Below are 22,130 nucleotides of genomic sequence, written 5' to 3' on the forward strand. Positions count from 1 at the left end.
TTGGAGCTAGCTGTAGTAAATAGATATGCTTTTTAGTAGGCAAGGTTTTTTAACAGGCAAATTCACAAATAGCATCCTTAAGAAAACAACTTCTATGTAAACCTCAAATGTGAGCAAGATGGAGGCAGGTGATACATTCAAATTGTTTTCAGTATTTCTGCTGTGGTAGCAAGAAGAGTAACGATAGCAGGTAACATGTACTGAGTAATTGCTATGTATCCTTGAGCTAGTGACCACCTCAGGAAAGCAACTATAACTGGGCGTACTGATATTAAAAAGAGGTACAGGCAGCAAAGTGTGATAATAGAAGAGTATTTTTCCTATTAGTCGTTTTTTATATTTCCAGTAACCATAGAACTCTTTCATCTCTTTGGATTTAACAAGCTAATCTCCTAACTGGTCTCTGTGGCTTTTGAGCCAGGCCCTGTAACTAATGGTGTTCCATATTTTTTCTCTTAAAAGGTTTATGAGTATATCATAGATTTTTTTAATGCTAAATATATAAAAGATTTATTTTTGAGAATAATAAAATGAATGCCTTTATGCTCCTTTTTGCATCTGCCTGCTTTTCTCTCTATATATAATTACCACCATACTTTTAAGATTATAAAATATATAGTATTACCTAGCAGTCATGGTTTTAAATGCTTTTCGCATATTAACTCATTAGTATTTCCATTTTTGAGTGAGCAAAATGCGGCAGAGAGGTTAAATCAAGATTATACAAGTAGTAAATGGCAGTCAGTTTGTTATTCACTAGTTTGCCAGCCATTCAGAAGCAATTCTCTTGCGATCATCCCTGTGTTCCCCAAGTGCAAAAATTTCTTTAGAGAGCAGTTTTTCAAAGCATGATCTGGTGACTTTTGGTGGTTCCTGAGACCCTCTCAAGGGGGTCTACCATTACCTTCCTAATGTACCTTCCAGCCACTTTGTGTGAGACCAAATTTTCTTGTATGTCAACCAAAATAGCATATCCAGGTATGTCAACCAAAATAGCATATCCAGCAGAGTGATGCAGAAGCAAATATAAGAATCCAGCAGCCTTCTTTTAAGTTAAGAATTAAAAAGAGATTTGTAAAATGTTTAAAAGTCACTCTTCATTAAATTTTTTGGTTGATTATTTTTCATTCAAAAATTTACTTATGGTAACATCATGGGTGTCTTGTTTTTAAATTAGTACATATCGTAACATTTAGATATAGCCCACATGAACAAAAGCTCTTTGGGGTCGTAAGTAATTTTTAAGAGTGTTAAAGGGGTCCCCAAACACAAAATGAGAGGGGCAGCAGTGGTTTTCAAACTGCAAATTAGGCTGGGGGTTACAACTCAGCGGTGGGTTGTGGACTGTGTTAGTGACTGAGAACATAATCATTTTTTTAAAAAGCAGGAGAGAGAAAGATAGTTCAGCAAAGAAACCTGATTGAAATTGCAGGGTCTTAGAGGGTGCATCTTTGGCTTTATTTGATAATGCTGAATTGTTTTCCAAAGCAGTTGTACCAATATAGTCCCACCAACTGTTGCCTTTAATCCATATCTTCTTGAACAGAGGGTATTGTCTCACTTTTGAATTTTTGCCAAGCAGGGAGTGTGAAATGCTGTCCTCTTCTTGTTCTCACTTTTGCTTCCCTGATCAATGGAGAAGATGCACCTTTAGTTTTTTCATGAGTTTACTGGTTTTTCATGTTTTTTTCTTCTATGAAATCCTGTTGTGTCTTTTGCCTGTCGGCTGTTGGTTTATCTTTTTCTATTGATTTCTAGTCATTCCTTTTGTATTCTTTCTGGATGGTAATCCTTGCTTGTTAGCCATATTCTAACGATTCTTTGGCTTGTCTTTCATTTATTTTTCTAAGGTATCTTTTGATGTGGGAGTTCCTAATGTTGATGTGGTAAAATTTATTAGTCTTTCCTTTATATGTTTAGTACTTTTTGATTAAGAAATTCTTATAGGGATGCCTGGACGGTTCAGCGGTTGAGTGTCTGCTTTCTGCTCAGGGCGTGATCCCGGTGTCCCCACATCGGGCTCCCTGCATAGAGCCTGCTTCTCCCTCTGTCTCTGTCTCTGCTTCTCTCTCTCTCTCTGTGTGTCTTGTGAATAAAAAAAATAAAATCTTTTAAAAAAAGAAAAATTATTGTAGCCAGGACAATTAATGACATTTTTATGTATTTTTTTCTACAAATTTTAAAGTTGGGGCTTTTTAAGTAATATGCTTAATTTGTGTACTGTGAGGTGTAGGGATCCAGTTTAGTCTTTCTGCTTAAATACACAATTGCTCCAACATTGCTTTTTAAATTTATCTTTCCCCAGTGGTTTGCTATCAGTGTCCATGGTTTGCTCTATAGCTATCAGTATATTTCTATATGCGTATGTTTGTTTTACTGGGCTCTTTGTTCCATTGTCGTATTTGTGTCTCTCTGTGTTTATAGTTATTATCTTAATGGTTCTCATTTTTATATTTCTGAGAGAGTGCTTGTCTTCCTTGTTCCTCTAAGAAAAATGTGAGCTATTCTTGATCTTTTGTTGTTCTTCAGAAGAAATTATAAAATCTGCTATTGCAGTTTCATTCAAAACTGAATTGAATTTGTAGTTCAATTTGGGAATAACCAGTGCCTTTAAGATGAGTCTTTTATCTGAACATGTCTTGTTACTCCAGTTTTTTTTAACTTTAGCATTTTTCAGTAAAATTTTATAATTTCAGGTCTGTAAATCATTTATTAAATTTATTTTTAGTTTATTTTTTAAGTACTTTCATAAATGACGTTTTCTAGGTGTTACACAGAATTATACATTCTTTCATAGTAATTTTCCTCAGCAACTTGTCCTAAGCTCTAATTCTAATAATTGGGGATTCTATTTAGATGATCATTACCTGTGAAATTTTGATACTTTGTTTTCAATCTTAACATCTATTACTTCCTTTTATTACCTTAATATGCTGGCTACAAAATGCAGCACAACATTGTCCAGAAGATGTCTTGCAGATATCTTTGCCTTGTTCCTGAATTGAGAAGGAATGTTTTAAATTTTGTGCCATTAAATATGTTAGGGTTTTTTGTAAATTTTCTTACAAGAAAATAGTTCTTTAATAATGACTGATTATTGAATTTTATTGATTACTTTTATTTGTTGATAATCATGGATTTTCACATTAAAGTGAAATAAATGTACTAATGTTCACTCGGTCTTAAACATTCCTGGAATAAATTCATTTTGATCATACTGTTTTGTCTTTTTATATAGTTGAGTATGGTTTGCTAAATTGTATTTAAGTTTTTATGTACCTGATTTCTGTCAGCCATGTTGCAATTTCATTTGTAAAGAAGGCAAATGATACACTTTTTTAAAAATCATCCTTCCTACTTAATACATTGCCATACACAGAGATGTCAATAAATATTTGAATCCTAAGTGTTCCTAAGTAGGAATTAAAGTTACCAGAGAAAAAAGTGGTCAGGTTAAACATTTTGCCTTTAATCCTGAAAGTTTTCTTAGAATCATATCATTTTATAGTTGGAAAATATTTATTGAATGCTTGGGGTCTTGGAAAGCATACTGATTAGTAGGAGTTAGTCTCAGGCTCCTTAGTAGTTTTGAGACCTTAAGCAAATGGCTTGTTTCTTAGCTGATTTTTTCACCTACAAAATGGGGACAATAATATTTGCTATGCTTCCTTCACAGGGTTCTATAATAACTAAGGGAGAATATGATTGTGCTTGGAAAAAAAATGTGTTGACAAATATAAAGATTCTATTTTCAGTGTTCTGAAAATCCCAAATATATTTTTCTGAACTCTAAAGTGGAGATACTTTCTTAACTGTTAGGATTGTTGTGAAGATCAACTCAGATAATGGATATGTAAATTGTGAAGATCAATTCAGATAACGGAAATGTAAATAGTAAAGTACCATGCAAGTTTGAGATTTATGGATTATTTTTATTTTGCTTATATATATATATATATATATATATATATATATATATATATATATATATATATATATATATTGCATGTATAAGGGGGGAGCCTAAACATCCTGCTTGAAAGATCCTTTGCTCTTCAGTAGTTCTCAGGTACCCACGATTGAAGGGCATGTAGCACTGAAAGCAAGAATTCACTTAATTGATCTTTTCTATCATCTCAGATGGCTGATATCTTTAGAAAAGTCCTATTGGCAGAGTTAGATCTTGGTAGGCAACTGTGAATTTAATGGGTGAACAATTTCATACTCTGATATAAAACCTAAACCTAAATGATGAGTACCTCACTGCCTAAGCTGTACAGTGTGCTTTATGCTGAACACTTGCTTACTTTCTGGGAGCAGGCATGTAACCAGCCCCCAACAAAAACCTTGACGGAGTCTAAGGAGCTTCCTTAGTAGAAAACATAAAAGTTGTCACTATTGGTTGCTGGAGGAGGTAAGCACATCCTGTAAGCACCCAGAGAGGAATTTTGAAAGCTTGTGCCTAGTATCTTACAGACTTCATGACCATGGGTCTTTTCCTTTCACTGATTTTGGTTTGTAATCTTTTGCTGTAATAATTCTGAGCCATGAGTATAAGTAGATGCTGAGACTTGTCAGTCCTAGCAAATCATCGGGCCTGGGGCTGATCCTGAGAACAGCTGACCATCATGGTGATAATAGTTGGAACCTTCCCAAAATTCAAGTTCCTAGATACTAGCCAAGAACCAGCCTTGTAGGCAGACATTTCTAAGGATAGCAGTCTCATGTCTGCTATGTTAACCCTTTCTGCACAGTCTTTTTATGGTATTTGTGCTCTTTTTTGTTGTTTGTTATAAAGGAAATTATATTTTGCAATTTATATTTTATAAATAAATGTTTGTAATTATTTTATAATTTAGGATAATTTGGGATAATTCAGTTTTTTTTGGGGGGGATAATTCAGTTTTAAAACAATGCGCAGGTTTCTTGTTTTGCAGAGGAATTACATAATTCATTCAACAGATTTATTAAACATCTTTATCGAGGTTTTTTGTTTTTTTTTTTTAAGATTTTGTTTATTTAACAGAAAGGGGGAGCACAAGCAGAAGGACCTGCAGGAGAGGGAAAAACAGACACTCCACTGAACAGGAGCCCAGGGGAGGGGCTCCCTCCCAGGGCCCTGGGATCCTGACCTGAGCTGAAGGCAGATCTTAACCAACTGAGCCACCCGGGCGTCCCATCGAGTGTTTTTATTGTGACTTTAGGGGGAATGACTATGTTTCTCCAACATAGGTTCTCCTGTGCAAGCTGGGTGTCCTACAGTCAATTCAGTTCTGCCCCTACCTAGCTGGAGATAGTGTAGGCCCCACAAGCTAAGGGGCTAGGTCCCACGTGACTGCCCCTACTTCAGTCTCCACTTCAAGTCCCAGGTTTTCCTGAAGGTAATAGGCTTTTGTACTTCTGCCCACTCAACTACAAATTAAGGAGTTCCCATGACCCTTCCTCCTCACCCTTTATTAATTTGCTGGATTAACTCACAAAACTCAGGAAGGTGAGCTATGCTTATAGTTACAGCTCTTTTATAAAGGATACAATTCAGAAATAGCCAGATGGAAGGGACATTTAGGGCAAAATGTAAAGGAGCTTCCATAAGCACTCAGGATGCTCTTGAAACCTCATTTTTCAAGAGATTTTATGAAGGGTTCATGATGTACTTATGATTTATTCAATCATTGGCCATTAGTAATTGAACTCAGTCTCCAGCCCCTCCCTTCTCCTGAGGTCAGGATGTGGGACTGAAATTTCTAACTGAGCGCTTGGTTGGTTTTTCTGGCTACCAGCTCTCATCCTGAAGATGAGGAGGGTGGGGGTGTCCCATTATTAGCATAACAAAGATGCCTATCACTTAAGAAATTCCCAGGGTTTTTGAATCTCTGTGTCAGAAACCAAGGACCAAGAACTACCTTTTTTTTTTTTTTTTTTTAATTCCACAGACCATAGGGATACTAAATATATCAAGTAGGGATAAGCATTTTTACACAAGAATAAAGGCGACAGAAAGATGCTACTTTAGGTACTAGTCAAGGAGAGCCTTGCTGCCAAGACTTGAGCAGATGACTGAGTGGCATGAGAAAAGGGAGCTAGCTTTCTAGGCACATCAACCTAGCAAAAGAAAGTGGAGTGTACTGTGCATTTTCAAAATCCAAATATTGGTCATTATCACTGGGAAACAATGAGGGGGCCGATGGAATGGAGAAAGAGGAGAGGGAATGAAATCACAGCCTGAGGTTAGATATGTGGGGCCATAAAATCGTGGTAAGGAGGCACCTTGGTTGGTTCAATCAATAGTTGAGCTCCCAACTATTGATTTCAGCTCGGGTCATCATCTCAGGTGTTGAGATGGAGCCCCATGTCAGGCTGTGCACTCAGCGCTGAGTCTGCTGGAGATTCTCCCTCTAGATTGTTTCTGTGGTTCTAAGTGTTAAAAATATTACTTTTCTCATCCCTGAAGTTTATAACTTATCCCCAGTTGTTTTTCTCACTTGGAAAGACCTGGCTGTTAAGAACACATACTGTTTATTTCTTGCTATATTATTATTCTTACGTGTTTACCTTTATCATCTTAACCATTTTTAAGGGTACAGTTCAGTAATGTTAGGTATAATCATACCGTTGTGAAACATCTCCAGACTTTTTCATCTCGTGGAACTCTCCATTGAACAACTCTGCTTTGCAACCTCCCCTGCCCTGGTAACCACCATTGTACTTTCTGTTTCTATGAATTTGACTACCTTATGTAACAAGAATCATAAAGTATTTGTCTTTTTTTGACTGGCTTATTTCACGAATCACAGTGCCCTCAAGATTTATCCATTATGTAGCATGTAATGGGATTTCTCTCCTTTTTAAGGCTAAATAGTATTGTGTGTATATACCACATTTTATCCTTTAATATCTGTATTAGGTACATTTGTGTGTGTATAAATAATTAAGAGTTGCCAGTTTTGTGTTTCTTGGCTTGATTTCATTTCAAAATAAATAATTTTTACAAGGCCACTTTATTTTATCTTCCTTTGCTTTTTATTTATGTATTTTCTGTGCTTTGAGCTGCTGATAGCAAATGAGGACACTGACCCACCACATTTGTGATAAAAGTAACTTTTATTGCTTAAACCTAAGTATTCAAAATGAAATGGACGACTTAGAAAATGGAAAACATTTAGAATGGCTATTCAAAAATAATCTCCTCATACTTGGATTTTTACATAGAGTTTTTGTAATTTGTCTGCTGACCCAACCTAAGCAATACTTTGATGATGAATATGTGACAAACTTTGTTGAAAGACTGTCTCTTCCCCCCACCCCAGTTTTATTGAGGAATAACTGACATACATCACTGTCCAAGTTTAAGGCATACAGTATGATGGTTTAATTTACATCTGTCGTGCATTGATTACCACAGTAGGTTTAGCTAATATTCATCTTCTCATATGAATACAAAGAAATTTTTTTTTTCCTTGTGATGAGAACTTTTAGGGTATCTTGCTTCTCAGCTCTCCTGTATATCATACAGCAGCGCTTGCTGTAGTCATCATGTTGTACATGACGTTCTTAGTACTTATTTATCTTACAATGGAAGTTAATACCTTTTGACCATCTCCCTCCAGTTCCCCTTTTGCCCCATTTTCAACTCTGGTAACCACAAGTCCGATCTCTTTTTCCCTGGAGTTTTTTTGTTTTAGACTCCATAGATAAGTGTGTTCATAAAGTGTTTGTCTTTCTCTGTCTGACTTCACTTAGCATGCCTTCATGGTCCAGCCATGCTTTTGCAAATGGTAGGGTTTTCTTGGTTATGGCTGAATAATACTCTACTGTATACGCCACAACTTCGTCATTCATCCATCAGTGGACATTGCTTCCATGTCTTGGCTCTTGTAAGTATTGCTGCTATGATACGAGCATGGAGGTGCAGATATCTCTTTAGTCTTTTCATTTCTTTTGGATATATACCCAAAAGTAGAATTGCTGGATTATATCATAGTCCTATTTTTAATTTTTTGAGGAGCCTCCGTACTGTTTTCCACAGTGGCTATACCAATTTTACAATCCCACAAACAGGGCACAAGGGTTCCCTTTTCTCTGCATCCATGCCAGCTTTTGTAAACTCCTGTCTTTTTGATGATGTATAGTCTCAACAGATGAGAGATTGACCTCATTGTGGTTTTAATTTGCATCTCCCTAATGACTAATGGATGTTGAGCATCTTTTCAAGTACCTGTTAGCCTTTCAAAAGTCTTTTTGGAGAAAAGTTTCAAAAAGGACAATTTTTTTTTTAAAGATTTTATTTATTCATGAGAGAGAGAGGGGCAGAGACACCGGCAGAGGGAGAAGCAGGCTCCATGCCAGGAGCCCGACGTGGAACTCGACCCCGGTTCCCAGGATAACACCCTGGGCCGAAGGCGGCGCCAAACTGCTGAGCCACCCGGGCCGCCCAGGACTAATTTTGAAAAACTTTCGTAAGAGCTAGCAGGCAGTGAATTTAATGGAAGTGGTTTATTTATATCTGAAGTAAATCTGCAGGTGTTTTGTGTTCATATATATGTATCAAAAGGAATACTTCCTAACCAGTTACTTTAAATGATAGTTGTTAAATGATCAGTCTTCACACAACCTACTAGAATTTAAGGTTCTCTGTGAATAATCATTTTGGAATTAAGCTAAGTGATTCATGGTGCTTTGTAAGAGCTTTTGCAGTATAATATAATTTAAGACTTGAAAACACCCTGGTTTCTAGCCACCTCTAAAACCTGATGTCAGCTTGCCAGAAATTTTGAGAACTGCTAACTCTTAGTCCTGTTGCATGTAGACACACTGTTCACTGTTGTCTTAACATCCCTTAACTTGAGGACTGCTTTGAGACTTACCCTATCTTTTCCAAGCTCTTTACCCTCTAGTTTCATAGCCATAGTGTGTGTTTGGTATTTGCTTTCTTAAATCAATTGCAAAATTGCATGGTTTTACATGGAAATCATCTTTGATTTTTAATAAGATTTAGGTACAGTGTGGTTATCTTGATTGTTTCTGTTTATTCCAGGAGGTTGTTTACCATTATTGTAAATACTCTTTGTTCCTCTGTACTTTTCTGGACACAGGTTATTCTGGTGCTGTATAGTGTAGTTCTCCAAAGGTAAGAGTCAAGAACTTATTTTGTTGTGGTTATTTGAGTAAGAAAAATAAATGTCTGAGAATTTTGATCAGCCAGCAGTTGTATCTTCCACCTTAGCTTTCATTTTCTCCATTACTCCCCACTCTAGGTCTTTCTTCCAATAAGAAGTCATCTACAACTAACAAAATGCCACAGTTATCATCCCGTCCAACCAAATCAAGTGGAACATCATTTCTAGTTGAACAGAATCTCGTTCATAACACAGTGGTGTTTGTGTGCAAATAAAATTGTATATTTGGGTATTTGATAAGCTTTAATGTTTTCTAATTGCACCCCTCCTACCTCTTCTTCCTAAGTATAAATCTTTTGAAGCAAGAACTATGCCTTTCTTTCCTGTATACCCCAGTCTTGGATATTTGATAAATATTCAGGAATTATTTCCTTGATTGGAGAGAGATTAGTTCACTCATTTTGTAGCAGCTTCAGATACTGTAAAACGGCAATATTTATTTTTCTGAATGTATTTTTTCAGTACATATTTTTAAGAAAAATAAATTTATTATGAGTATCATTTAAGTATTTCTGTGCAGCATTTCTATTGAAGTCGTGTGAACGTTATTTCCTTTTTTACAGTGTCTGCATATAACTGTCTTTAGACACATGAGAAACACTTGAAGTCGTTTGAACGTTATTTCCTTTTTTACAGTGTCTGCATATAACTGTCTTTAGACACATGAGAAACACTTTTTTTTATTTTAAAGTAATGATTGAATTCTGTTGTGTATGGCCAGTGGGCTCTTTTTTTTCTGTTGTTTCTATCAGTGGAACATGAGCAGTATAATTCTCAGGAACAAATGTCTGTGTGTGTATTTACATCTTATTTGCAGTTTAAAATTTTGAAAGGTAATTTCTATATTTTTATTTTTCAGAACATCTTAGTCGAACCCTCAAGGTCTAACGGAAGTGTCGTTCGCCATTCCTCATCTCCATATGTAGTATATCCACCTGATAAGCCTTTCCTTAATAGTGATCTACGGCGCTCCCCGAATAAGCCTACATTTGCCTATCCGGAAAGTAACAGCAGAGGTAATAGAGCCTAACAAAATCGATATTTTTTGTTTGCCTACTGCTTTAAAACTCTTGTGTCTTCTGTATATTTTAAAATTAGAGGAGTGGCAGCTGGGTGGCTCAGTCGGCTAAGCTTCCAACTCTTGATTTCGGCTCAGGTCATGATCTCAGGCTTGTGATTCTCTCTCCCTGTCTCGCTCCCCCACCCCACCCCCTGCTCACACATATTCTCTATTTCTTTCTCTCTCTCTCTCTCTCTCTCAAAAAAAGTGTTGGGGGAGGAGGGAGGAGTGTCTATTTCTCCTTCCTACTTTTTTTTTTTTTTTTTTTTTTTTTGAGGAGGAGGTTAACCTCCTCAAAATACAGTGCCTTTCTTTTATTCATTGATTGGTAAATAGTATCATTCACCAAATCACCAACGCTAAATACTTTGAGAAATCTAGGACTGCTCTGTCATCTACAGTATCAGCCAGAAACTAAAAACCAAAATTTTTTACTCTGAAATATCCCAAAGACTTACTGGTTCTGTCTCTTCATTCTCATTGCTTTGGCTCAGACTCTCAATTATTGCAAAGGTGATTGTGATACTCCTAAATAATTGCTTAGCCTGCGGTCTCCCTTCCATCCTCATTTAAACAATTTTCCTGCCATCATCTCTCCTGCTTGAAACAAATGTTAGCACTTCTCCATGGGTTACATAACAAAGTCCTAGATTTTGTATTACCTGGACTCTACCTGCCTTACCAATTTCATTTTAGCTTCTCTTCTGGTTCTTCCTTACCCACACATCCTCTGCTCTGGCTACTTTGAAATATATAAATATATTTGTTTCCGGAACTTGCCATCTATATTAGCTTTCTTTCTTGCTGCCTTAACAGATTACCACAGTTCAGCAACTTTAGCCACAAGCATGTTATCACAGTTTCTGTAGGTTAGAAATCTTGATGGGCTTAGCAGGGGCTTCTGTTTAGGGTCCTGTTAGGCAGAAACCAAGGTGTTGACTGTGTTCCTTACTAGAAGAGTCTAGGGAAGAATCTTCCCCTTCTTGGTTCATTCAGATTAGATGTTTGGCCACATTTAGTTACTTGTGGTTACAGAGCTGAGGTTCCATTGTCTTGCTAATTTCTAGTCAAGGGCACTTTCCTCCTAGGAGCTGTCTGTGTTCATTCCTGTGCTTTCTTTATGGCCCCCTTCAGGAATGGCGGATCAGGTGTCTCTCATGCTTCATAGCTTTCTGCTTAGGGTCCTTTCTCAGAGTCCTTTTCACCACATATAGCAGGTATTCAGAGTTTGAACGATTAGAACTTACATGTATTTGGGTGTCCATTCTGGCTGCCATGTCAGCCATGTCAGGCCTAAAGTCTTTCTCATGCTTTGCCCTCTAAGCAAAATCTTTCTATTGTAGAATTGTACTCTTTGAAGTCCACATTATAAATTATTTATTTTGAGAAGTCTTCTTCTCTACCAGCTTCCCCAACACATATCTCTTCCTGCTCTCCTCAGATGTCTCTTCTTAACTCTGTCCTTTATTCATACCCCATAGCCTTCACTTTTTTATGTCAGGGGCAAGCAGGTAGTGGTTTCCTCATCTGTCCATCCCATACTGAAAGTAGATATTACTGGATTGATACAAAAAATATTATAAAAGTGTAATGGATCATAATATCCTGAGGCATTGCTTAAACAGTTCACAGCACCATGCTCTAAAGGGATAAAAGATGCCAATTTACTGTTTACACATTATTTTTTCTCTTGTTTATTTTTCTCTTCATCTTTTTTCCCTCTTTTCTCTCATGTTCTTTAAACCATTATTGACACGCACGCAGAATTTCTCATTATTGCTGACATACTGGGCTAAACGTTAATTTGCTGATTTTGCTCTATGAATAAATCTCCATTTGACTTTTCTTATTCTTTCATTCTTTAGTAATTGCTTTTCTTTGAACTTTTTTTTAAAGTTTCTTTAGATAGAGGTAAAGATCAGAAATAGATATAATTTTTTTTTTTTTTTTTTTAATTTATGATAGTCACACAGAGAGAGAGAGAGGCAGAGACACAGGCAGAGGGAGAAGCAGGCTCCATGCACCGGGAGCCCGATGCGGGACTCGATCCTAGGTCTCCAGGATTGCGCCCTGGGCCAAAGGCAGGCGCCAAACCGCTGCGCCACCCAGGGATCCCAGAACTAGATATAATATTATAGTGGAAGGATTGATACCTAATTCTAGGCCTTAAATTCCTGCTAGAACTATGTTGCATGACTATTTTTTGTGTGTGTGCTTATTTTTTAAACAAATTTTTACTAAGTTTTAATTGATTTTTATCCCCTGTGTGTGCTTCAGTTATTTATTTTTTGATTTTTTACCATATATTTGCAGTTATACAACTTTAATTTTTATAAATTGCCGAAGTCTTTAGGTGCTGTGTTCAGATGAGTAGGATTTTATCATTCATTTTAATGAATAAGAAAATGCCTTTAAGTTAGCATTTTCTTTATCATCACCATCTTTCAGATACCATATTCTCCAAGACCAAGTTTCTAGTTAATAAGTTGAGTATTGAATATAGATTTTTGTAAAAAAAAGAAAAAAAAAAAACAGACTTCTGTTTGAATGAGTGAAGTCTTACTTTGAGTAGATACTCTGTATGATAAACTTTTCTTCTTTATATGTAATGATTGCTTTTTTTGCACTAATACCGTACGGGAAAAGAGACTTATTCTATCGTTCTAGTTTAATATATTTTCATTTGCTAAATTACCATTTCACTTTTCTATCTGATAATCACTTTGAAAATACAATTTGAATTAGTGCTGTGGAAAAAGATAATTAAACTATATTTCTTGTAATTCTCATTTTCATATTCATTTGAGTTTTAGAAAAGAGATGAGCAAGAAATTGGAAGTTATTACTGCCTTCAAAAAAATCTGTTTTCCTTGGGACCTCTTCTTTTCCTTCCCCCTTGGAGCCCTTTTAAAAAATGGTAATTAATGTCAATCCAAAAAAGTTTAACCCATTGTTCATATTGTTTAATACATTTCAAATACATTTCAAATGAGAGCAGTGTACAGAATGGCTTGAAAATGGCTTGAACCTTTGAAGCAAGATAACGATGAGGCAATTCTGCTAGCCCAGTGCTTTCCCCTTTCACTTCTCCTAGTCCATGTATGTGAAAAATAAAATGGTAACACATGTCCAGCATATGGAGATAAACTATGGGGCTGATGGTAACTAGTTTGGGATCTTTCCCTGTGCCCAGCCACTCATGTCCCCCTCTAATTGCTGAGAGAGTAAACATCTTGACCTATGACAAATTTGTGTCCCACATGTTGCAAAAAGCTCAGCATTATTGACCAGTGACAGAAGTCAAGTTGTAACTGTTGTATCAGGTATTGATAACAATTTCCTGCCCATCCATTCTTTTAAAACACTGGTTATCCAGTTTTTTAATCCAGAAAACCCTAATTAACCCATTACTTGTTTACATAAATATGTTAATGAAGAATAACTATTTTCCAAATTTAGAAAATAGACTACTAAAGAGTGACAGTGTTTTGTTTTATACTTTTTAAATCTCTTATTTCTGGCTTAAGAGAAGACCATTTGATTCTCATCTATTTTTGCATTCCGTTTGTGTTAATAAGTTGTTTGGATTGAAGTATGTGAAAAAAGTCTGGCCTTACACAGGTATGTAGGTGGAAAAGAACTAATACTTTAATAGCCTTTCCAACAATTTGTGGATATTTTTATTTGATATTACACCAAAACTTTGCAAATGGTAGTTTCTTAAAATTGAGTTGCATCATGGAATCTGAAAGCATCATTGATATTTTCATATTCTAGGACCTCAAGACCACCTGTAGGGTGGGAGATTAACTCAGAGGACTCACAAGTTTCAGAAGTGACTGTAATTATGGTTGTGGCTTATTACAGTAGAAACAAGAGAAACCAAGATGCAGGCTTTCAAATTTTTCCTGCTTGGAGGTCACGCAGAAAAACACCACTTCTCCAGCAATAAATTGCATGATATGTGTGGTACTTCTGCCCAGGAAAGCCCACTTAAGGCTCAGACACTATTGCTTTTATTTATCTAATGAAGGAATTCAAGAAATGTTTAGTATTACAAAGTTTTAGTAGTTCAGAAGATGTTTAGAAAAAACCTGAATTGTTGGGGTGGCTGCTCAACAGACACTTTGCACCTACACAATCAGTCCTGATACTCACCATGAAGCACATTGTTTACACAATCAAGGGAGACTTGTGCAGCAGGATTTAGTGCCATAGGCATACAAAACCTTATAATTAGTAACATGGGAAGCATTCCAAGAGCCTAGTTTACAGAGGGTAGCTAAAGTTCAGGCCTGCTGTATAAAGTTTTTTGTAAGAAGTTATTTTTAATTGAAGGATAATTGACAATACAGTGTTGACATTCGTTTCAAGTGTACAACATAGTGATTGGACAATTCTATATATTATACTCTTCTCATCACAATAAGTATAGTTTACTGTACTTACCATACATTATTGCAGTATTGGCTATGATGCCTTTGCTGTACTTTTCATTGCTGTGACTTAGGATAACTAGAGTTTGTACCTCTTAATCCCCTTCACCTATTTTGCCCCTCACCCACTATCCTCCTTTCTGGCAACCACCAGTTCTCTGTATTTATGAATCTGTTTCTGTTTTGTTTGTTAGGGGATTTTTTTGTTTTCATTCCACATACAAGTGAAATCATACGGTATTTGTCTTTCTCTGGCTTATTTCATTTAGCATAAAACCCTTTAAGTACACCCATGTTGTTATGTATGGCAAGATTTCATTCTTTTTTTATGACTGAGTAATATTCTATTACGTACATATGTGTGGAAGATGTAATACTCTGTTATATGTACCATATCTTCTTTATTCATCTATGGATGGATGCTTAGATTTGCTTCCATATCTTGGTTATTATAAATAATGCTTCAATAAACATTGGAGTGCATACATAGCTTTTCAAATTTTAGTGTGTTTTCTTTGGGTACTCAGCAGTGGAATTACTGGATCATATGGTATTTCTATTTTTATTTTTTTGAGGAACCTCCATAATGTTTCCCCAGTGGCTTCCCCAGTTTATATTCTTGTCAACAGTGCATGAGGGATCCCTTTTCACATTCTTGTCAACGCTTGTCATTTCTTGTCTTTTTGATACTAGCTGTTTTGACTAGTGTGAAGTGATATCTCATAGTGGTTTTGACTTGCATTTCCCTGATGATTGGTGATGTTGAACTACTCATCAGTGATGTTGACTGTTCATGTGTCTATTGGCCATCTGTATGTCATCTTTGGAAAAATATCATTCAGGTCTTCTGCTCATTTTAATTAGATTATTTGTGGGGTGTTTTTGGTGTTAAGTTTTCGGAGTTGTCTATTTTAGACATTAACCCCTTATCAGATACGTGATTTGCAAGTATCTTTTCCCGTTCAGTAGATTGCCTTTTTGTTTTGTTGATGGCTTCCTTTGCTGTGTAAAAGCTTTTTAGTTTGATATCCCAATAGTTTATTTTTGCTTTTGTTTCCCTGATATAAGGAGATAGATCTATAAAAATATTGCTAAGGTCAGTGTCTAAGAGATTATTGCTTATATTTTCTTTTAGAAGTTTTATAGTTTCAGGTCTACATTTTGAGTTTATTTTTGTGTATGGTATAAGAAAGTGGTCCAGTTTCATTCTTTTGCATATAGCTGTCCAGTTTTCCTAATACCAGTTATTGAAGAGTCTGTCTTTTCCCCAGTGTATGTTCTTTCCCCCTTTGTCACAGATTAATTGATCATACAAGTTTATTTCTGGACTCTCCATCCTGTTGCATGGATCTGTGTGTTTATTTTTGTGCCAGTACTGTTACTGTTTTGATTACTATAGCTCTGTTGTATATCTCGAAATCTGGGATTATGATACCTCCAGCTTTTATTTAGCTTTCTCAAGATGGCTTTGGCTATTTAGGGTCTTTTGTGGTGCCATATAAATTTCAGGATTTTTTGTTCTGGTTCTGTGAAATAATACTAGTTGGTATTTTGATGAAAATTATATTGAATCTGTAGATTGCTTTTGGCAATTTTAACATTTTAATATTTCTTTCAATCCATGAGCATGGTATATCTTTCTATTTTTTGTGTGTTTGTTGAGACATGTTTAAATAATTTTGGTGATCTATAAGCCATTCCAGAATGTAGAGAAGGAAAGCATATACCCCATACTGGGTCTTTTTGTTAACCCAGCACATCCTTGTGATATTACTGTTGCTGATATACAGAACAAAAACGTTGTGTTCTAGCCAATTGTTCTAGTAACTGTAAATGCAGAAATGAAAGGACTAGCAAAATCATACACTATTACATATAATCTAATGAAGGAATTCAAGAAATGTTTAGTATTACAAAGTTTTAGTAGTTCAGAAGAGGTTTAGAAAAAACCTAAATTGTTGGAGTGGCTGGGTGGCACAGCTGGTTAGGTGTCCAAGTCTTGGTTTTGGCTCAGGTCATGATCTCATGGTGGTAGGATCAATCAAGCCCCTTGTCAGGCTTTGTGCTCAGAGTGGAAGTCAGCTTGAGTTTCTTTCTCCTTCTGTCTCTGCTCCTCCCCACTGCATTCTGTCTCTCCCTCTGGAATGAATAAATTTTTAGAAACAAAAACAAAAAAACCTGAATTGATATTAAAAGGCACTTATTTTCTCTTTTCTTATTACATTTGTTATCTAATTATTCCAGGTTTTACAGAGAATTGTTCCTTTAAATACTAATCTTAAATCTGGACTTTATTCTTCTTCTCATAGTCTTTTCAGTTGATTTTTCAGGTTTCTACGTTGTATGTGTTTCATGTCTTGTGCTTTTTCTAATTACACTAGTCTCCTTGCATAATAGAAAGAATAAGCCAACTATATTATAAAATGTATCAGTCTCCTGACTGGGGCCTCTAACATTCTAGGCACAAGAATGAATGAATGAAATGTGAATGAATGAATTAGATTAATAAATGGAAAAGTGTGCTTTGCTTTGAGTAAGAAGCCTCGATTTTTAAAAGATGGCAGTTGTATGGTTAAATAAAATCTTTAATAAAAGAAATTTGGAATGTTTTAAAGATTTATATAATGTAGGAGACTGGCAGTATTGATGTTTATAAGGTTTTAATAGTTAAACAACACTGGAATAATAATAATGAAATCAGAATAAAAGTCCTGAAACCGGTTTCGGGTATGTGTGTTTGAAACTATGCAGTAGCTGGGACACCTGGATGGCTCAGCGGTTAAGCATCTGCCTTCAGCTCAAGGTATGATCCTGGAGCCCTGGGATCGAGTCCCACTTTGGGCTGCCTGCATAGAGCCTGCTTCTCCCTCTGCCTACGTTTCTGCCCCTCTCTCTGTCTCTCATGAATAAATAAATAAATAAGAAAGGAAGGAAGGAAAAAAGAAAGAAGAGAAAGAAAAGGAAGGAAGGAAGAAAAAGGAAAGGAAGAAAGAAAAAGAAACTATGTACTAGTTATGTGTTGTGTAAGTAATAATTATACCTGTGCAAATTTGGTATATGATACAGTTGCCATTTGAAGTTCTTCCTTCAATACAAAAGTATCTTTTGTTTCATTTGATTAAATGTAAAAATCTATGAAACTTCAAGTATAATAAAAGAAAATGTAAAGTTTATATATCTTAAAGTTACAGAAGAACATTCTACCTGTATAAAGAACTTGATTTGAAAGATTGTTACAACGATATGAAAAAAATCAGAATATCTTATACCAAAACTTGCAACATCTAAACTTAGAATTAAAGACCAAATAATGAAGTGATGGGGGAGTCTTTTAAGGAATTCAAAAGAAAATTGGCATATACTTATACATGTATTACATACATAAACTTTTTCATAGAAATGCAAAATGAAATAACCAGAAGTAGCTTTTGTTTCTTAATCAAAATAACAGAAATGCTGTAATTAATAGTGATTATATATTGCCAAAAATACATCTTGTGAAAGTATAAATTGATACAACCCTTTATGAAGGTACTTTGTTTCAGGAGCCTTTCAAATATGGATATTTTTGGACCCAGCAACTTAATTATTTAATTTTTATTTTTTTATTTTATTTATTTATTTATTTTTTTTAAAGATTTTATTTATTTATTCATGATAGTCACAGAGAGAGAGAGAGAGAGGCAGAGACATAGGCAGAGGGAGAAGCGGGCTCCATGCAGGGAGCCCGACGTGGGATTCGATCCCGGGTCTCCAGGATCGCGCCCTGGGCCAAAGGCAGGCGCCAAACCGCTGCGCCACCCAGGGATCCCAATTATTTAATTTTTAATTATTGGTTATGAGCAGACAATCTAAGATTATCTGATTGTATCAGGGAGTACTCACAGTTTCATAGGGCTAAAGTGAAAAAGAAAACTTAGATAAATTTTGATCTCAATTTATTTTATGCATATCAAAAAAGATTGATTAAAAGAATAACCAAAAATGATAGTCATTATCTCTTGGTAGTAGAAGTATAAGTTCTTTTTGTTGTGACTGTGTATTACTTTTATAATTAGAAACTTTGTGGGAGGGGAGGGCAATTTAAAGAATGATTAGAATTTTTCCTATATAAGGATGCCTGGGTGACCCAGTTGGTTAAGCATGTCTTTGGCTCAGTTCAGGGTCCCAGTCCTGGAATGAAGCCCCAGTCCAGCTTCCTGCTCATCAGAGAGTTTACTCTCTCTCTCTCTCTCTCTGCCTCTCCCCACTACAAGTTCTCTCTGTCAAAAAAATAAATCTTTAAAAAAATTTTTTTCCTATATAATGAAAAATTGAGATTATAAAAAATAGTCCTTTTTTGTGCTTATCTTTAACTCTACAATTGGATTCTGCATGCGATCTTATTAATGAAACAAGAGATTGATGGTTGATGTACTTTTGGACAATTATGAATTTTGTATGATTAGTTAAATATTTTTACCATTTTATGAAATCTTTAAAATGTTTTACCATTATAATTTGTTTTTTTTAAGTACCTAGAGTGTATCAGAGACTCAGAAGATGTCTCTAAATCGATTTTTTTTAAAACAATTATATGGCAGTAATTAACATTTCATTTTTCCCAAAGAATGATTCTCCCCTGAGCCCACCCATATTTTATTTTTTATTTAGATGAGTTTTTTTTTTTAATTGAACTTTCTCCATGTAGTTACATTATTCATGTTTGGTGAGTAGTAGTTATGTAATTACATTATTCATGTTTGGATTTGGCAGCCATATTTTCTGCTCTGAAGAATCTTCAAGATAAGATTCGACGCTTAGAACTTGAAAGGATTCAGGCAGAAGAAAGTGTGAAAACCTTGTCTAGAGAAACAATTGAATATAAGAAAGTATTGGATGAACAGATACAAGAAAGAGAGAATTCAAAGAATGAGGAGTCAAAGCACAATCAAGGTTCGTTTAATTATGAAGGAGGTGAAACCTACAAATACACAAAATACAAAATGAAATACACAAAATAAGTATTGTACGATTATTCTAAAAGCAATTTGACATTAGTGTTTTCTAGTAGTCAGTGCCTTTGGGCACTCTGGAATTGGGTTTTATACTCAAGTGCGTTTTGAAGAACAAGTGCTGATGGTCCTGTATTATATTTACTGACTAAATTCAAGACAGATTGGATTAGCATCTAGAGAGAAAATGACTTAGGTCATCTGAATAGGCTTCTAGAGCTACTGGAAAGTGTTGTATTTACAGTAGAGTTAATTCCCATTAAATAGCTTGTTACAGCTGTTCTGTGCGTGAGCTAATTTCTGCTTTTCTTACATATTCTCTTTAGAACTGACATCTCAGTTGTTAGCTGCAGAAAATAAATGTAATCTTTTAGAAAAACAGTTGGAATACATGCGCAATATGATAAAGCACGCAGAAATGGAAAGAACGTCTGTGTTAGAAAAACAGGTATGGTGCCACAGATTCGTTTTCAAGAACAGTTAGTTATGAAAATTAGACTGATCTAAAGATCTTTTTTCTCAGTGAAGACTAATGGTTCTATTATAATAATCATTTTCCCTTTTATCCTAATCACTAATAGTGATTCATCTTGAGAAACAACTACTGTAAGCTTTTGAGGAAAAATGTAATTTGTTTTTTTAGCATAGCTATAAAGAGGTTTCCTTTTTGGATGACCCTCATACTCCCTGCCATATCTTCTCTATACAGCTTTTATAGCTTCTGGCTTTTGAACAATTTAACAGCCCAAGATGGAAATTACTTGGAATCATTTATAAGGAGGGGAAGAGGATAGTTCAATCTGCCACATGATTGGAAATGGTAAAACACTGTATACAGTAATACAGTAATTCTTTTCATTGGGATATTCCAGTTCTTAGGTTAGAAAGCATCTGTAAGAGAAGATTAAAATGTTTTGATTAAGGCAGCCCCAGTGGCTCAGCGGTTTAGCACCGCCTTCAGTCCAGGGCATGATCCTGGAGAATCTGGGATCGAGTTCCGCATCGGGATCCCTGCATGGAGCCTGCTTCTCCCTCTACCTGTGTCTCTGTCTCTGTCTCTCTCTGTCTCTCATGAATAAATAAAATACTTTTTAAAAAATAAATAAATGTTTTGATTGATATATCTATTATGCATATATAATGTCTTTGAATTAATAACTTTCATTAGTATAAATTTGGTATTTAAGAATGGTTCCAATACTGGAAATAAAATGATTTATTTTTAAGGGCAGTAACTGTCCACTAAAGTGGTTTGGAGGGATTTCGTAGTTGACACAAATTCCTGGGAAAATTACTATATTTTGTCTTATTCAGATTTTCTGTTAGTATGACACATAACTGCCATAATCTTGTAGATGAAGATATATTTAGTTTATAAATTCAGGTACTTGGTGTTTTGCCTTTTTACCAATAGATCTCAATTTAGCCTAGTTTAATGGTTCACCCTGTGACTGTCAGGTGGCAGTGTTTTCAAAGCCTTGACATTAAACTTCAAAAAAAAAATAATAGGTTTTTTGCATAGAATTCAGAGGGAGTATAAATGATAGATACAAAACCCATGAATATTGCCTTAATTTAGATATTAACTGTGTAAGAGAACCAGACTCATTGAAAATAATAGTCCATATATATCTAATAAACCCCTGCTATCCCAGAGTGTAATGGAAGCCTCAGTATATGCAACCAAATGTTATAAAATATATGGTAAGAACAGGATTCCACTTGTATTTTTTTGTTTCTCCCTGTGGTATCATCTTAATATTGTTATCCTAGAATTTCTCTATAGTACCTAAGTGGTTCTATGAAAGGCCAGACAAATATAGTATATAGCATATGCCCAGTGTCAGTTGTTTTTTGTTTTGTCACATTATCATGCTATGTTTAATACTGTTCCCTAGGTTTCCCTTGAAAGAGAACGACAACATGATCAAACACATGTGCAGAGCCAGCTGGAAAAGCTGGATCTTCTTGAACAGGAGTATAACAAACTTACCACAATGCAGGCCCTGGCAGAAGTCAGTAAATGTGTCTTTTACTCATCAGTGCATAATACTGGTTCTTTTATAAAATTGATCAATTTATAATACTGTATATTCGACGAACAGTGATCTTGTAGCAAAGGAATGTATTTTTTAAAGAAAAAATGTAAATTTGGAGGGAGTGTTCACATTTTATAATCTTGATGTACATAAGGAAGTAGTTCTTTTTTGAAAATGTTGGAGGCTGAAATGGTATTGAGCATCTTTAAGGCTTGTATTACTTGGCTTAAATTGTTCTTTTTAGTTTTCATTTCATTTCATAGTTTTAAATACTTGGGAAGTATTTAATACCTCTGAGATTAAGTTCCAAATTTAGCTTCCATGTAGCCTATATGGCTTCATATAGAACTGTGTTCTTTGGCCATAGATTTTACCCATAATTCTGTTCAGCTGATTCACAGATGACTGATAATGAATCACAAAGG

The 22,130-nt window shown here is 35.3% G+C and overlaps 1 protein-coding gene across 4 annotated transcripts in view; it reads left to right on the forward strand.

The window, feature by feature from the left end:
- The window catches only part of CEP57 (centrosomal protein 57), a 46,656-nt gene that overhangs the window by 2,802 nt on the left and 21,724 nt on the right, over window positions 1-22,130 (forward strand). For all 4 annotated transcript variants that reach the window (XM_077867576.1, XM_077867574.1, XM_077867573.1 and 1 more), the window contains exons 2-5: window positions 10,036-10,192; window positions 19,428-19,607; window positions 19,993-20,114; window positions 21,565-21,681. In XM_077867576.1, the coding sequence (XP_077723702.1) occupies window positions 10,036-10,192; window positions 19,428-19,607; window positions 19,993-20,114; window positions 21,565-21,681 (576 nt within the window). The remainder of the gene's footprint in view (window positions 1-10,035; window positions 10,193-19,427; window positions 19,608-19,992; window positions 20,115-21,564; window positions 21,682-22,130) is intronic.

Source organism: Canis aureus, chromosome 23 (assembly GCF_053574225.1).
Source record: "Canis aureus isolate CA01 chromosome 23, VMU_Caureus_v.1.0, whole genome shotgun sequence".
In the NCBI taxonomy this organism is placed as follows: domain Eukaryota; kingdom Metazoa; phylum Chordata; class Mammalia; order Carnivora; family Canidae; genus Canis; species Canis aureus.